The following is a 17,728-nucleotide window of genomic DNA, read 5'->3' as shown; positions in this document are numbered from 1 at the left end:
TTAGGGATCTCCAGCTGTTTTTTCCAGCTTCCCTCCATGCTTTCTGATCCTTAGATCAGTAGTCACTGTGGTTTCTGGGACAGTGATTTGGTGAACTGTTGTAAATATTTCTCATTTTAAAATATAATAAAAAAGAAAAAAATAGGAAAGAGTTTTGGAGACAATTTTCAAATTGCTGTTATATAAGTAGTTTTTAAAAGTATTTGTTCAGATGTTGAGCATAAACAATGAAACTGTCTGCTAATTGCTAAAAGATGTGTAAAGATAATTCATTACAAGTTTCTCAGTATTACAGATGTTCTTTCTAAAGGTAGTTTTATTTCCATGGTTAAAGATAATGTTGAAAGACAAACCAGTTTGGGATAGTATTTACCAAATAAGACTGACTGTGTGCATATGGTTATTTTTCTTAGCATTGCTAATGATTTAATTTCAAAAAAGAAGACTTTCTCAGGTAAAAGAATTAATAAAAGGATCAAAGATCAAATCTGACAATTCAAATAACTAGATTGCCAAGGAGAATGTATATTTGTAATTTAATGTTTTAGTAATTTGTGGAAAAGCAATTAGACATATATTGTTAATATATGCATAAAACCAACTCAAGAGTCTATCCTGTTAATATTCACACTTACACAAAATTAAAAATGAGTCTGTAATATTTGTATTTATTTTTCCCCCCTACCTGCTCTCTAGACTCCCCTGTTTTGGAGAGAAAACTGTTGGGGGGGAGTCTTGGGTTTATAGCTTTTCTATTAGCGTGGGGTTTTTTAAAAAGAAAATTGCCAAGGCTTCTGTGTAAAAATAGTTTCTGATACTTTCCTCGGAGTGTAGTGTAAAAACACCAAAGGTAGTTTATTTTTTCTTTCCTGTTTTGGTACTTGAGAAGAAAGGGATAATGTAGAAGTGGATGAGTACATCAAGTAATATTGGATGTTTTGAGATTAATGACAATTCAAGGCCAATTCAACATAGGTTTTGAAGGACCAAGTGGAGTGTTCACAAAGTATTCTGTATGGCAGGTCTTGCTATTGTCACAATAAATATGTCTGTAAAATGGATTTACATCTGCAGATAACCTAATCTTAGTGTGCTGTGAGGCTGAACAACTGAAACATCTTGGCAAGGCTGGAAGAGCAGGTTGTTGAAGCTGATACTGATAAACAAGAACAAAAATTCAAGTTTTATTGGAAATTCAGAACAGAAATCAGTGATAGGAAAAAATAAAATGGTTTACATTCAGCTTGATATTAGTACTGGTCACAGAAATAGGAGGTGGAAATCCTCCCTACTGAAGCTTTTCTCACTTCATGTTTTGATTAACTTGCTGTGAATGGGGAAAATGAAGTAAAACACATCAGGGAACTTGGTGCCTGCATGAGACATTCAGAAGGTACCACTTGTCTACTTTGGTTTGCTCACAAAGTGTCGATAGCATTAATTAGTGTTACTGATGATAATTAGTACGTTTCAAAAATATATACAACATTTTAATGTAAAATTACTTGTGTGGTAGTAGGTAGGTAGTATGTTTACATGTGTGTATATACTACAAAAATACGCATTTATTTGTGTATACATGTTTTTGGTGATGCTTACTGGGTTTTTTATTTATGGTGATTTACTGAAAAGAGTTTTAGTAGCAATGATTTGTGATAAGAATAAGATCAGAGGCTGCTGCTTATATAACATTATTACCCTTACAGCTGTGTTTTTTCCATCTTGGGCATTTATCACAAGAGATGTAAGAGAATTGATGGGTTTAATTTTTTTTCCAAATAGAAATTTGGCTTGACGTTGGAATGTATTTTTACATGCTTTGAAGTTGTTTTTTACATTTTGCTAAAAAGCTGGGAATATCAAAGTTTTATGATTTATGTGGAAAAATGAAAACTAAGTATTGCTGCCGGACTTGGTTTTGTTCTCAGTTAAGACAATGGAATTTCCTTCTTTTACACTAAATAACTTAAAATGGAAAATATTGGGGGTTGCTGTTTTTTATGGGTAATGGGTTCAGGGCAAAAAATGTGTTCAGAATTACGTGGGTATCAATTCCCCATAACACAAGCACTAACAAATCAAGGCTTAGCTAAATAAGATAAATAAAACTAATACAAAATATCTTGTAAAATCAATATTTTAGATGTAGTGATACATCATCATGCATTTGATGCTTAACTATATCTACTAATTAGAGTCTATACTAGCTTCAAAATTAGTACAAAGTGGATGTGGTAATAGTAACTAGCACACCTTTGGCATTCAGTTGTCTGGAGGCTTTACACCTGTGGTAGTCATTGGAAAGGAGAAACTGGATGTCAGAAATGTACAGCTGTGGAATTAAAAACATTGTGCCCTTTATCAGTGATGGCCAGTTTTAGATGAATTGAGTGTCAAGGCCTGCACCTGTCAGTTTGTTTTTCATACACTGCCTAGGTTCAAGTCACTGAGTGATTTCACTCAGTTGAAGTTACCTCTGATTTCAGATTAATGATGGAATCAACTTTTCTTTGTAACTTCCAAGTCTGATTTGATTTTTCCCTAATAATCAGAAGTATTGCTGCAGAAGGGTAATTCTCTTTGCTCTGACATCTAGATGAAATCATTCTTATTTACAGGTAAACACATGAATTCAGCTTTGCTTTTAACTATATTATCACATTTCCTGTCAGGAGAAGCTGTGGAACCAAGGTTTGGTCTACATCATTAGTTAGTAACAAAGGTATTTGAGTCTGTTATGCTGTATGTAGAGCATTGTTTTAAAATAGGAAGCTGGTGTTGCAAAAACAGCTCTTGTGAGAACAATGCAGCAAAACATATATTTCACCTAAAATATATTGTGTAAAAATAAAACATGTTATTTTCAAAGCAGAATAGTAGAAGGAAATCTAAAACATCTTTACAAAGCTCCAGTTGCTATGTTGCTCGGTGTACTAAACCTAAACAGCAGTTATTCTCATTTACCACAAATCAAGTTTTTAAGGAAATGTTAATGACTTTAAGCTTTGAGAAGTTCTGTCTCTAAACATAAGTTTCTCTCATCTGCATCTTCATCCAATACACTTTTGAAGGTCAACTGAAAAGATTTCACTCCAGATTAAAAGAGTGGGATTAGAATTCAGAATTATTTTTCCTCTTTGGTTTGCTCAAAGAAAATCTTGCATTTTTCTGAAAGTAAAATCTGGCGGTTGTTCTGAGTGCTGATAAAGAATGAGAATAAGGAGTTTTGTGTGGTTTTATCTAAAGAGTATGTGGTGAAATAAAAGTTGAGATAATGTGTATGAATGTATATATATTTTTACACTTTTGTTAACAGAAAAGATTCTGAAAGCATGAGGGACACCACAGCTACAAAAGTGACTGGTTTGAAATGGTTATTTCAGAGGAGAACGGTGCAACATAGCAGAAGGTCCTGGGTGTGCAGGGAAAAGAGCATTAGTAAGGGAGAGGATATGAACTTGTAAACAAAGGAAGACGTGATCCTTGTTAGCATGCCAGGGTGTGGCATGTGGGGTGGCACGTGCTAGTAGTAGGTTCCCACGGGCAGCATCCTCAGGCAGGAGAAGGCGTTGACGTGCTTGGCCAGGACGATGGGGTTGCCCTCCATCCTGATCTCGTCCATCCGCGTGCGGATGTAGCGCGTGTTGTTGGACTTGCAGAACGTGTCATCCGTGATGGTGGTGATGTTGTTGTACTGCAAACCAAAACATTTTCGTAAATAAATGCATACATGCATTGTTGATAAAAGATTAGAGCTTCTTTTTGCCATTTGCTATCCCTGATGTACAGGAACCAATAATAAATCCTTTCATGGGAACTAGCAGCTTCTGAGCTTCTGGATGGTCGTGGCCATACACATTGGTATGGTCAATTGTTTTATGCAGAGGTGCAGTGGAAAACTGTAGTGGGAACTGTTTTAAACTAGAATGAATTTGATTGAAGTGTGACTCCTGGGGTGTTTCCTAAGAGAATGCTAAGGGAATCCTTTGGGAATACCTGAAGGTGAAGAATGCGCAGACTCTCCGGTAAGTTCAGGGGGACAGATTCCAGTGCGTTGTGTCCTAAGTAGAGGTAGGCCAAATTTGTGAGCTTCTGTTAAACAGAAAGAGAGGTTACTGATGCTGGTATTACTTGAGGTTAAGTAATGTATGGGTGTTACAAGACATCAGTAATTTTTTTTCTGATCATCTAGCCTTTAAACTGATGTATCAAAAGCCATTCTTTTGCTGTGAATGTTGAATTCTATTATATCAAGAAATTCATAGAACAGACCTTCTATGGTTGGGAAATTTCAGTGTCAGCATGTTGGTTATCAGACTTGAGACCACTATGAAGTACTATATGTATATTGTTTATTAGTATTTCTGTAGTCTTTAGAACTCTAATTGAGCCATTAATTTCTGAATATTTTTTCTTTACATGTTAGAGAGAAAGCAAGCAGGTGAGATATTCCATAGAAAATTCTTTTCTACGTGGAGGACATGACATAGTGAGTGCACAAATACTAATATTCCAGAGTGCCTTAAAAGCAAAGCAAAAGCTGGAAAGCTGCTTCATTGTAGTTTGTTTCTTAGATTACAAAAAATACAGAAAAATAATTTGGTGGCATAGTCTGAATGTCTAAATAGTCTGGTTATTAGTTTTGGTTACTTTGATCATCTAGATTATTGGGTTTTTCCTTACCTTGAAAGCATTTGCTTTGATTCCTCTACTCTTGATTCTGTTTTGGTTTGCATTAAATGTTGTCAGTTTGGGAGGTAGAACAGGAAGTTTTACAAGTCGATTTTCAGCAAGAGAAAGTTCTTCCAACAGCAGAAGCTTTGAAAAGGCTCCATCTTCTATTTCTTCTATCCTATTTCCACTAAAATCAATTCTTCTCAAGGTAGCTTTACACAAAAGAAATTAAAATCTAAGTATTGACTTTATAATTAAATGGCATGTGAGATGTGTATGGCTGTATATGCTAAATGTTATACTGTTGGCTGCAGCATCTAAATTGTGATCTACAAATGCAAATACTATTAAAACTGACATTTTGATTTTTTTTTCCTGGTCTTAAATTGAAAAAATTAAAAGGGAAATACTCTGGGTCCTTCTTTTTGTCTTAGAGATAACATTATTTCAGATATTCATAGAATTTCTCATGCTGTGGAGTGAGATAGCTGGCAGAGTTTTCCCTGGAGCATTTGAAGGAAAAATAATGCCTGCTCATTTAAGACTGTCTGGGATGCTGAGCTGAATTTTATTTTTAGTAATCTGCTCTTTGCCTGATTGTTTGGGAGTATTAAGATGCCGGCAGGTCCGAAATGCACGTCCATTGTGCCTTTCCATTTTGTATTCTAAAACAGAAATTGAGGTGTCACTTACTAATGTCAGCGAAGTCTGAGGCTGCAATCCTTTTGATCTTGTTGAAGCGAGCGTAGAGGTAAGCGGTTTCCTTGGGCAGGGGGGGCACGGCCTCGATGTCGATCTCCTCGCAGTACACGGAGCCACTCAGGCACACGCACAGCAAACACGTGGGCAGGTCTGCCAGCGAGGGCAGAGCACACAGTTACAGCTTCCTCAGCCTTGCTTACTCAAAAAAGAGTTTTCTCTAGTGTCTTTTGAGATTTCCCGTTGTTAGGTTTTCAAAATTTATTTGCATCAATTTCTGAGATTTAAAATTCTCAACTGTTTTGGGGTTTTTGTTCTTTTTATTGTGCGTGATTTCCCTGTGTATAATCTCTGTTCTTACCTGAGCATGTGAAATGCTATTAATCAGCCTGAATTCAATTTAACTCTTTAGTTGGAGAAGAGTACGGTGAATGTGACAACTGCAAGTTTGTGACCCTGTTAAATATCACATTTGGAACCAAACCAACAAGGGGAAACACCTGGCAGTGTATTTGGTACTGTGAGTGCATTGGAGCATTTCTGGCAGGTCACACAATATCCTGGGTTATTCCTAGCTACTACTCTGTCTAAACCTTTTGATAAAAACTCCAGCAATTATGTTTATGTATCATATATGGTTTAGGTTGGAAGGGACATTAAAGATCATCCCATTCCAACCCTCTGCCACAGACCAGGGGACCTTCCACTAGACCAGGTTGCTCAGAGCCCTGTGCACAATCTCTATCAGTTTTATACTGAGATTTTCACAGCTGTTGTTTTAAGTAGAGAGATAAACTTTTTGTAATGTAGTTTGAGACCTTTGAGGCATGTCCTGGTCCTCATGGACAGTAGTAAAGTATCAGTAACTTCTGCTTTGCTCTAATCTTTTCTGTCAGCAATATTCAAATACATATAGTGAATGTGACTTTGAATTCTGTTTCATCACCGCTGCTGTGTCTTGTGCTGTGTTTTCTATGTTTTGAGAGTTCTGGTTGGCTTCCACCCTGGAGTGAATGCAGTGCAGACAGCAGGATCTACACAGGGTAGTTGTCACCACACAGCAAAACAGGACCTTCCACAACCAGTGAGGTGTTACAAAAGCAGCTGGTCAGTACTGGGAAGCCAGCACGTAACAGTAATTCTTTTTCTTACGGCAGCATTGCAGAGACTAGAATGAATATTTTGAGGTTTAGCTTTGTGAATATCATCATTTTTAGGCTGCGGTGTTCTGCCCTATTTGGTGGTTTGGGGTTTTTTTAATTTAGTGGCTTGTTTTCATGTTTGTGTAGGAAATGGAAAATGTCAAACAACGTTGTCGCTGTTAAAAAGGCAATAGTTTTTATGCTTGTCTGTCTAGAAGCTCTGATGTTCTTGGAGACTTGCTCGGCTTTTGATGGGGGCTTGTTGACAGGTGCTGTTTGGCAATAATTAACCTTGAATTAGCACTTTGGTAGGCATTGACAGTCCACTGGTCTTGCTGAATCATCAGTTATTTTTGGAAGTTTATATCACAGACACACAAAATAAGTGTCTCTTTTTCTTACTGCTCTGTTTGGCAGAAAAACTTTGTCCTTTTCATGTGTAGGGGGCACTGGGGCTTGTTAGGAGAAATCTGGACAATGTACCCAGGGCCTGTAGGAAGCTTTGGCAAGTGAAGAACGTTCCTGATGTATTTGAAATATTGACCTCCCTGATCATCAGATGTAAACTTTGAGAATAGCCAATTGTTCAAATAAATCTGTTGAAATAATTTAAGCACATAGTATTTCATCATCACTTGGTTAAACTGTGGAACTTACTGGGGGATGTATTTTGGTTTTTTTGTTGTCTTGTCTAACTTACTTAACTTGGGTGCATCTCAATGGCACATATGACTGGGCAAGTCTGTGGAGATGCTTACAAGCTGTGCTTTGTGTATTCAGAATTTACCTAAGGATCCTTTAAATATTTCAGCCTGCTCCATCAGAGGTTAGGTTTTCCACAGGAGATATGAAAGATATTCATAAACAAAAAGATTACTTCTGTAGCCTTTGTTATCCTTTGCACTTCAGATTTGTATGCTAAAATATATTCTTTTGGAAATCTTAGACATCACAATATTCATATCAGTTAACTTACTTGTGTCCTTTGTTGGTGGGACATCGAGTTGGCTGTCATCACTTTGCAGCATTAGGGAGGTGTCAAGAGAAATGTTTGTTCCATCCTTTGTGAGAGAACAGTTGTTGTTTTAAAACACAAACCGCAGACAAAAAGCCACAGAGCATTACAAGGATTTGAAATAACATCTTTTAAAGTGAGCTTCCTACAATATACATATTTATGGCACTTAATTTTTAAAATGCTTTTATAGGTTGGCTGAGTAAAGTGATGTATTGTTACTTTTACACGAATTATTCACTTTAAAAGGCAAAAAGGGAAGGTGCTGCCAGTGCTCTTTAGAAAACTCAAGCTCTTCAGGAAAGGAAAGTAGACACAAAATAGAAAAGGAATATATAGTCTATATGGTGGAAAGGAATAAGTGGCAGGTATTTCACACAGTAGAGTTTTGGAGATCAAGATCAAATCCAGCTCTAACACCTCAACTAGACCTTGGCACCGAGTGCCACATCCAATCTTTTTTAAACACATCCAGGGATGGTGACTCCATCCCCTCCCCGGGCAGCTATTCCAGAACTTTATCACTCTTTCTGTAAAAAACTTTTTCCTGATGTCCAATCTATATTTCCCTTAGCTTAAGACTATGTCCTCTGGTTCTGTCAGTGCTGCCTGGAGAAAGAGCCCAGCCCCAGCTGAGCACAGGCACCTTTCAGGAGCTGTGGAGTGATAAGGTCACCCCTGAGTCTCCTTCTCTCCAGGGTAAACACCTCCAGCTCCCTCAGTCGTTCCTCACAGGGCTTGTGCTCCCAGCCCCTCTCCATCCTCGCTGCCCCCTCTGGACATGCTCGAGTGTCTCAATGTCCTTCCCAAACTGATGGCCCAGAACTGGACACAGCACTCGAGCTGCGGCCTCACCAGGGCCAAGTACAAGGACAGAATGACCTCCCTGCTCCTGCTGGCCACACTGTTCCTGATCCAGGCCAGGAGCCATTGGCCTTCTTGGCCGCCAGGGCACACTGCTGGCTCATGTTCAGCCGGCTGTGATCAGTGCCCACAGGTCCCTTTCTCCTGGGGACTGTCCAGCCACTCTGTCCCCAGCCTAGAACACTGCAGGGGGTTATCGTGGCCTCTTGTGATGCAGGGAGCAGCAGTCAGGTTTTCATTGGATACTGGAGGAATTTTAGAGAATTACCTATTATTACTGTATTTACAGTATAGATACAGTGGCTTATACTGTGATTTGCATGCAGTAACGTTAAGGGGATTTCAGTTTGACTGTGGAAGTTGTTTTTGGCTTGCATCATTTGCTTGTTTATTTTTTTTTAATGGGGAATATTTGTAGGACAGAACAAGCCGATATGTTTTTTGGTGTGTGTGGCTATTGGAAACACATGCAGGAAAAAACACTGTGAGATGTGGAAGATGTTTTCCTTTAAACATGCTTAAGGATCAGGCCCTGGCAGGCTCTGTGAAAGTTACTTGCACGCTGGGAGTGCTGACAAATGAACCCCTTTTAGTTTTCTTAATCCCCCCATTCTCCTCTCCTTCAGGCACACAGGTGGTTCATCTGCAAGTGCAGTGTGCAGCTAAGAGCTTTCAAGCTCCTTCTGATACTGTGTTTTATTTGGTATTTAGTTGCTTGTGTGTACTTTACTGTGGGAATTTTTTTATACTGCAAAACAAACCCCTCATGCTTGACATAAAGCCTGAGAAACAAATATCTTGGCCAGCCTCTGTCATTTTGACCCCTTTTTAGCCTGTGAATCATCCGTCCCTTGGCTCTTCCCTGCGTCTGCCTCTCCAGGCTCTGGCTCTGGTTTGGGCTAGCTTGGTTTGTCCTAGTGAAGTTTTTGGGTTCTCTGTTAGGAAGTTTAAGGTTCTCAGTAAGATTCTGGCAGCAGTTTGTCCAGAATGCTGGGTGGAGGGAAGCTGGGGGTGTCAGCTTACCAGCTATGCTCCAGCAAACAGCAAATCTCCCAGCAGCTTTCTGCAGGAGTTAGCTCACCAAGATGGGTTGATTAGGCACATGAAGACATGGACCTTGAGTATGTGTGCCAGTAGAGACTTCTGCGTGCATGGACTGCTCATGGAACAAGTGGACTTGTATGGCTGCAGCTGGTTTGGCTCCTGAGGGAAATTTAATATTTGCTGGCACAGCTTATCTGTCCCAGGTGAAGATTTCTAACACGCTCTCCTACTTGAGGCATCAAAGTAGTCTTTTGTGGGACTTCTTAGCATAATGCAATGTACTGCTAATCTCTGCCAGTGGGAAATGTCATTACAATTAAAAGTGGTAATTTGCAGAATATAATTAAATTCCTAAAATTAAAAAATATTTGCTGATCAGCCATAAAAATTCATCACAATAGAGTATCAGTGCAGAAGACTGTTTGGATTATAACCACAAGTTCATTACTTGCCTATGTCAGGAATGCACTGGAGGACTATTGGCCTACTCACACACTTAAATTCCACCTGCCTCTTCCACTTTACTGCACAGACACATTAGCACTTGACATCTAAATACTCCAACCATCTTCAAATTTCTGCCAAATAATTATTCATCTTATAACACAAAGGTCTGGTAGTTTATATTCAATTAAATCAGTTAGTCCAGATGTGAGACAGCATCTAATTAAGTGGTTCTGTTCTCTTGTCGAAATTAAGATTTTATGTTTTAAATTGCTCAAATTTTATTCAAGACTGGTGTGGCTGTGGTATCAAATAATCACAGTAACTAATTTCTTCTGATGTTTTTGGTAAAAGTCTTTTTTCTAACAGTGTGTTCAAGCATATAGTAAGGAGTTAAATTTGTATGCAAGACAGATTTCTGACTGAGCATGCTTGAGGAAACATTTGGCATGCATTTGAGTTCCAGTTAACGCTTGGAATATTTGGGGAGTAAAATCGGTGTAATAAATGAATAGAAGATCTGTTTGTGCACCCCATGATGTAAACTGGGAACACTGGCACTTGTGTCAACGTAGTTGTTGCACATAAGGAACTCATTTATTATTTTGCAATGAAAACATGTCAATAGAGACCTGACCTGATGGAAATAATGACTGACTACATTCCTTAGAATTATCCTAAGCAAAACTGTTGGCCTTCAGAACACCTCCAGCTTATAGCACTGCCAGGAGCACATTGATTTGTCTGTGGCACATCTGTTGGCACCATTTCCATGTAGGTATACTCCTTGTTCCATTACTGAAGCAGCAACTTATTGATCAGTGTCATCTGATGCTGTGCCTAGCTGGTTAAAATTAACGGGTTTAATATTTTTTAAAGACTTCTGAGTGGATAGTTACCAATTAGTTAAGAGTCATTTATGTATTCCCTTTTTCATGGGTTTATGAAAACATGTTACTTCATCACTGTGGCAGATGTCAGATTTAAAAATACCTTAGACAGTTATTTGCCATAAATATGTAGCTGATTGTTTTAATCAACAGTGGAGAGCTGTAATTTAAGTAGATGGGGGAAATATTAAAAAGGTATACAAAAGGTATTTTTCTATATTTGGACTGCAATTTTTTGCTTACTCTCTTTTGCTGTTTTATTTTCTTGCTTATCAGGCTAAGTTATTGTAACAAGTACAGTTAATATTAATGAAAACCTCCTTGAGCTTTTCGTACTGAGCTGTTACCACTTGCTTTGGATCTGTGGTATTTTCCTTGGCAACTCCTCTTGGGACAATTGCTGCTGTTTTTTCTCCCTGATCAGTGTTGTATCTCCTTCTCTCTTGGTGTGTACTGGTTAGGTTTGAAAGGGGGTGTGACGTTTGTAACTGTCCCTGGCAGATGAGGTTGTGGCACTTCACTTAATTCTCCCCTGGCTTTGTATTGAAATTCAGGGGCAGGAATGTGGAGCACCCAACAAAAACATTCTGTTGGGAGATGCTGGTGAGTGCCCTGAGATGCAGGGGATATTCTCTTTATCAAGACCCTCAAAGTGTTAATGTGTAAGTGACTCCTCCAGCACTGGACATTCTATAGAAGTTTTGGACTACTGAACTGTTGAGGTGTAAAAAACCCAAACCACCCACCCCTGAAAAACTGAGGCAAGAAACTTGATAGTTTGGCAGGTCAAAGGAGGAACTGTGGTTTCTACTGGCAGATTATGTTCCATAAAAAGGGGGGTTCCAATTATTACTTTGGTAGTGTAAAAAAAAAAAAAAATCACCTTCCTTGTTCTTAAGCAAAATAACTGAGTTAATACAACATTGCTAAAACTGTTGAGCTAGTAATTAGTGTGTCCTGTTCTTTAAAATTTATGATTGCAGGCACACAAGAACAGCAGAGTGAAAATGATGCTTCAGCCTTATTTGTGCAAGCCTGCCTTCTGTGGCTTACTCAGGCTGCAGCAAGGATTTTTTTTTTTTTTTTGGTGGTTTTAGTTTTAGTGGCTTTCCCTATGTCTGAACTCATTGTATGTTTCCCTGTATTTTAGGACTTCTCCATAAAACTCACACGCATGCACATAACACCTTTCTCATATAATGCTTAGTTAAAAATATTTAAAAGAAAATATAAATAAAATACCTTTCTTATATCCTTGGATTGCATTTCATAATCTTGTTGGGTCAGGCTTTCCATGGAAACATCTGTATCATAGTCATAGAACTGGAGTGATTCTTGCTGTAGAGGTGGTGCTGGATTTACCAAAGGTACAAACACCAACAAAAAAAAAGTAGCCTGCAAAGTCTCCATTGTTGCCCAGAACGATGTCTATGGCTTTCAGTGAGCTGGTGAAGATCTGCTCGTGCCTGGACTCTGGAAAACACTTTCTTTGGGGCTGGAAATGAAAATGCAATCCGTCAAAACAATATTTAAAGCCTAGAGTACTTGTTGGCAGTGGTTTGTAACACATAAGGAACATGGAACAACTTTTAACTCTTGGTATCCTTTAATTAGACTTTATAGAACCTGTTCTTAACATTAGAAGAACCTGGGAAATAATAAACATTTTATAACAAATAAGGAAAATATCTTAGTTGCACTTGTTTGTTTCCCAGTTTATTTTTGTTAAAAGCAAGATGATTTTGTTAATATTAAATATTAGGCATATATGTAGATTAACTAATTGAAATATGTTCAAATGCATTTTTCTTTATTGTCAGAATAAGGATTTTCAAACCTAAATGCTCTATAACAAAAGCCTTTCATTGTCTTTTACTTTACATGTCAGACTAAACAAGATAAGATAACTTAATACCCTCAGAATATTATACAGGTTGGGCACTTTTCAGACAAGAAAGGTGCAGAGGCTGCAAACATTATCTTTGAAACATTACAAATATGCTTGCAATATTTTAAAAAATAAATCATTGCACAGCATTTTTCTCCTCTTAACTGTATTTTTATTTAAGCTCTAAGTTAATCTACTTTTAGGAAAAAAGTCCACCTACCTTTTTAGCAGATTCCAAGCTCTTCAATGAAAAAACAGATATCCTTATCTATAGTTATCCTTTTGTCAATGTACTTTAGGTTCAAGTTATGCATTACATCCAAATTGTTGAACTGAATTCTCAAAGTTTGACAGTCTGGAAAGTGCTTTCCATGGGGTAAAAACGCTTTGCCAGCATTCTCTCCCAGGGTGAGAGGTAATATCCTGGAGCAGGGGGTTGTACTTTGCATAACATTTGCAAAAGTCTGTGTAGCTCATCCTACTTTTGGTGTTCCTTGTTAAAATGGCAGCTTGCTGTTTTGTGGTGATTTGCTCTTTATATTTGCTGAGGCTTTTTCTGTAAATGAAATATTAATTGTGCAAACTGGAGGTCTCTAATAAGGCATGTGTTATCCATTTTGTGAAATGCTTCAGCCTAGAGACAAAGCAGCTGCTTTCTGAGACAGAGGTAGAGCCAAAACACATGTCTGTTGTATTAGTCACATTTTGTGAATAGTAAAATGTTTTATTACAAGTTATATATGTTTGGAGAAGTTTTACCTATCTATGAAATGGAAACTTTTCAGTCTGAGGAGTTCTGGAAAAACATTCTTTGGAATTTATTTTTTGAGATTTTTAGACAATCAAGGTCTAAATCCTTCATTAATTGACTTATTAGACAGTTTATTGAAAAATGGTTTTCACAAAAAATACTTGCTTTGAATAAAGTTCTGCTTCAGTTTTACAGATAACTCAGTGAACACTGTCCAGGTGTAGAATTCCATCTGAACTATGAGCAGCAGTTTTCTGGATTTGTAATGCATTTCTTCCTCCCCCATCCTTTTCCTCATTATGAATTTTGGCAGTCAGCACAAATGGGAGACAGATGACCAACTTTGAAAGTTTATAGAGTAGCTTTCTCAAGTCTTTAAAAAGTGTGTAGCAATAAATCTTGTGGGAATATATCCAGATTTACATTTCTCTTTTATTGTCATACCTTTTTTCTTTTTTTTTTCCTAGAGTAATACTGGTGATAAACTGTGGACCTTTTTGGTTAAGTTTTCTTTTAAATGCTGCCTTGTTTAGCAGCCAAATATCTGTAGGAAATCTGCAGAGTGACTACAGCCAGTTGCTGTCTAAAATCTTTTTGAGTTTATAATACCACCAGTTTCTGAACTCATTTGGATTTTATACAAATGTTTGTAGTTTAGTTCATATGCAAGTTTAACAATGTGATAGTTTGGAAGCTTGCTCTAGGATAATGCTGTGATGATCAAATGGAGATGTGAAGGGAAGAGGCTCAGTAATAATGGAAGTTGGGCCCTGAATCCCATTGCTTGCTCCTCTGCTGGAGCAATGACACCAGGAGTTTGGAAGTGGTTAAATTGCAGTGTCAGTACCATCTTAGCATCCCTCCTGCCTGTCTGGGAAGTAATGACAGCTCTGCTTTGTACTTACCCTTTCCAGCTGCCACCCATCTGCCAAACATCCACATTAGGATTCCCTCTCTCTCTGGAGCATCCAAATGTTTCCAGTGCTTAAATGTAATCAAAGGATAACTATCCTAAGGGAAAAAAACTACTAAGTATTGAAGCTGAAATCAAGATATAAAATATTAAATATATTATAGTTTTATGATCATTTATTTTGTAAGTACTGAAATCCTAGATTTCACAGCTACACAGAATATCTTAGGAATAGCTTTATCTTTTCCTTACATATAACAACTTTAAAAAAATGAGGGAAAACTACTAGATAAATGAGGCCTTGAAAATGTAGGAAGTCTTCATTCAAGGCAACATGTTTGTTTTGATCTGTAAGAGGAGAAGAGGCTCTGAATTTTTAGACAACTTCAGGAACAGCTTCTGCACAAAACATGAAAAGTCTGTATTCATCAGGATCACAAGATTTCAGTGGTGTGCTTATCACAGAAAGGTTGTCGTGTGTGTACTCTCTGCAATAGAGGCACCTCTCAGAAGCTCATGAACACTTCCTTACAAATACATTCAAAGAGGGACACGTTAAGTAGTTCATTTGGCATGATGCCATCAAGGAGTAGCTCAGTGCCAAATAAAGTTGTAATCTTGCTTGTCCCATAGTTTGTCAGCATTGTCATGAAAGAAGAAAATGTACCAGCAAATAATGTCAGATAAAACCAGTATTTATCTTAACATGTACCACATGCTCAGATCAGCACAAGGGTGGGGATGGTACGGGTGACTGCAAACAAGGAAGAGGAGTATTGCTTCCTTCAACTGCTTTTTTTCTTGCTCAGAGTGACTAGAAATAATCACAATATCCAAATCATGTGAGATGAAATATGTGGTTCATATGCATTGGCAGTAGGGGAGCTCACAGGAAACACCCTGGCAAGCAGGGAGTGCTTTCTAGACACTGTTAGTGCTTGGAAATTGGATGTATAAGTGTCTTTTGCTTGGACTCTGGTTACAGGGATCGATGTACTTGGAAGGTGGTTTCTTTTCTGGAAACCTAAGCCTGCTGTTTTGTTAACTCATTGAGCTCCAGTTTTTGAGGAGGGCCTTGATAATGTGTACATGGTGTGTTTTTTGATTTCCCTATGATGTCTCATTTGCACTGACTGATTTCCCCACAAAATACTTTCAGCTGTACTGACTGTTAGTAATTTTAAAAGGTTATTTTTCCTAACTTTGTTGACATGGAATTGTGGCTTAAATTTGAACAGTAGTCTTTGCCGTGTCATTTTGTAAGGATATAAAGTGTAGCTGAAGGTGTAAATGAACCACAAGACTTCTTGTAGTGGATAGAAACCAAACCAGATTAATGGGATTGCATTCTGGTCTCTGGATTCTGCTGTCAGAAAAACTTGGTTTTAGGTGAAAAAGGTTGCATACAGAGTAGGTGTAAAATTTGTTCCCCAAGGTTTTCTTCTGTTGTTAGACAACACAGAATCAGGGAGAAAAAGTGAGAAGCTGGATGGGTGTGGATGGCAGAGGCAGGAAAAACATAGCAGAGCAAGACAGAAATGAGGGTAACTGTCCAAACTATACATGCTGCTGACTAAATCTTCAGAATCTGGGAAAGAATCTAGTATTTAGTTTATGTGTCAATAGAGAGGGGGGTAGACTTTGCTCTGTGCAAGACAGGTTGGAAATGACTTCTCCAAGGTTCCTGTAGGAATTACATGGGGGCAGGGCTGGCACTGCCTATACAAGGACTTGTAGTTGTGCAATGGGAGACAGAGCACTGGGAAAAGAAAAATGGGGAGAAAAAACACAGGGCCTTACCTCTGGGGTGCAGGGGTTAATGAGGCAATGCTAGGGAGAGTCCCACAAAGTTGCTATCAAGATAGTCCTTATGAAATAAACCGAAGCTGAGATTCTTTTTAATCACTCAGGTTTGTTCTGTGTTTAGACAGAGGAACTGTATTTTAGCTGCTTCAAGACCTTGGCTTTCATCTTGTATCACAATCTCTAAAGGATGATATTGGCAACTTCTGCCATTTCTGAGTTTTACTGTTTATAAGTGTTCTTGAAAAAAAGTACTATGGATTATTGCTCAGCTGACCTGTGCTTATGGTGGGTGCTGGGAATCCCTTACACAGAATGCTCCAAGTCAGTGTCTTCTCTTGGCCAGACATCTGTGTAGGAAAGAATGAGATGAGGACAAATTAGGAAAGCTTTTAAAGATTCTTGGGTATTTATAGACCTGGGCACAATGCTGGATTTTCTTTTGTGTGTGGTATTTCTGCTTCATGTGGAAGGTAACATGTTGGAGGTTCCTTGGCATAGCTTGTGTAGAGTGTGATTTAAACACCTCACAATGTTGACCAGCTGCTCTGGATTGGAGTAATTATAATAGAAAAGGTTTTATAGAGGAAAAGACAGTTACTGCACCAGCCTGATAACATGTACATAATAATCTGCAAGCAGTGAGAGACTGGCTGTTAAAGAGGGCAAAAGCATTAGTGATGTTAGACCTGAACTCAGTGAACTCAAAAACTCTATTTTTTTCTCCTTTTGTAACCTAAAAGAAATAACTTTTTGGAATGGTTCTCTACACAGGTTTTATCTTCTAAAACACAAGCCTTTTCCTTTGATATTTATGTGGGATTAATTCTACTCTCCACAACTACTTTTAACTGTTTGCTGCTGCATAAATGTATGATATGAAACTTCTCAGACTCCTTCATTCCCTTCTGCTTTTTGTTAAGGTCCTGACAGAGGATGTAAAAATAGTTTTTAAGCCAGTTTAATGCCAGTAATGATGATGGAGTTGCATTTATTCTGTGAACTAGAAGTATCCCAGAGAGAGGAGGGAGCAATCTCCTGGTTTCTTCACTGGTTTGAAAACTGAAGGTGGTGCTGTAGAAGAGTAGTTGTGTAAAGCAAAGTCAATTCCAACTCAGCATCCCTGAGGGATGGAGGAGTGTTCAGAGGTAGTATTAAATGTAAAATAAATGTCAACATGTCCTAGAGAGAAAACGTGGAACATTCTTCAAAATTCAGAATCAACAAAGAAGTACCTGAAGTGGTTATGCATAAACACCTCCAGATTTTTATGAAAAGTTGCAACTATTTCCAAGGCTCAGTGAATTAAATCAGTTTAGGTCACTGTTAGGGCCACCAGCTGCAAAATGAAGACAGCTGAAAAATGACCTAGTGATTGTATGAACATCCTTCCATATGTTTCTGATTTATAATCAGAATTTTTTAAGGCTGAAGATATTACCTTTATTTCTTGCATTTCTGGAAGAGAAAAACTTTTATCAGTTACTGTGTTATAAATGAATAAAGCACATTGCAAAAATCATGCATAATATTAAACAGAAATCAAACTATGGTTAACAAATACAAATGATAACCAGAGTAACAGTGCTATTCACCCAGAC

General features: G+C 38.0%; 2 protein-coding genes across 2 annotated transcripts in view; one reads left to right on the top strand and one right to left on the bottom strand.

Annotated features, from left to right (window-relative positions):
* LOC121347438 (centromere protein P) overlaps window positions 1–17,728 on the top strand; it is a 112,230-nt gene that overhangs the window by 11,430 nt on the left and 83,072 nt on the right. The window lies entirely within an intron of this gene.
* OGN (osteoglycin) lies at window positions 1,158–13,233 on the bottom strand. The gene is made up of 7 exons (XM_041426093.1): window positions 12,881–13,233; window positions 12,015–12,267; window positions 7,492–7,576; window positions 5,368–5,526; window positions 4,684–4,886; window positions 3,997–4,092; window positions 1,158–3,694 (listed from the first exon to the last, which is right to left on the bottom strand). Exons 2-7 carry the CDS (start codon window positions 12,180–12,182, stop codon window positions 3,524–3,526), a joined length of 882 nt encoding a protein of 293 aa, XP_041282027.1. The 5' UTR covers window positions 12,183–12,267; window positions 12,881–13,233; the 3' UTR covers window positions 1,158–3,523.

This window comes from Onychostruthus taczanowskii, unplaced genomic scaffold, assembly GCF_017590055.1.
Source record: "Onychostruthus taczanowskii isolate IOZ18803 unplaced genomic scaffold, ASM1759005v1 scaffold9, whole genome shotgun sequence".
Taxonomy (NCBI): domain Eukaryota; kingdom Metazoa; phylum Chordata; class Aves; order Passeriformes; family Passeridae; genus Onychostruthus; species Onychostruthus taczanowskii.
This window is presented reverse-complemented; position numbering and strand designations above follow the sequence as displayed.

Bases quoted from the DNA above. Each gene is read 5' to 3' on its own strand.
- OGN (XM_041426093.1), bottom strand. From the start codon at position 12,182: ATGGAGACTTTGCAGGCTACTTTTTTTTTGTTGGTGTTTGTACCTTTG. The intron at 7,577-12,014 runs GTATTTTATTTA...TCTCTCACAAAG, and splicing joins AATCCAAGGATATAAGAAAG to GATGGAACAAACATTTCTCT. The intron at 3,695-3,996 runs GTATTCCCAAAG...TTTGGTTTGCAG, and splicing joins TGCGCATTCTTCACCTTCAG to TACAACAACATCACCACCAT.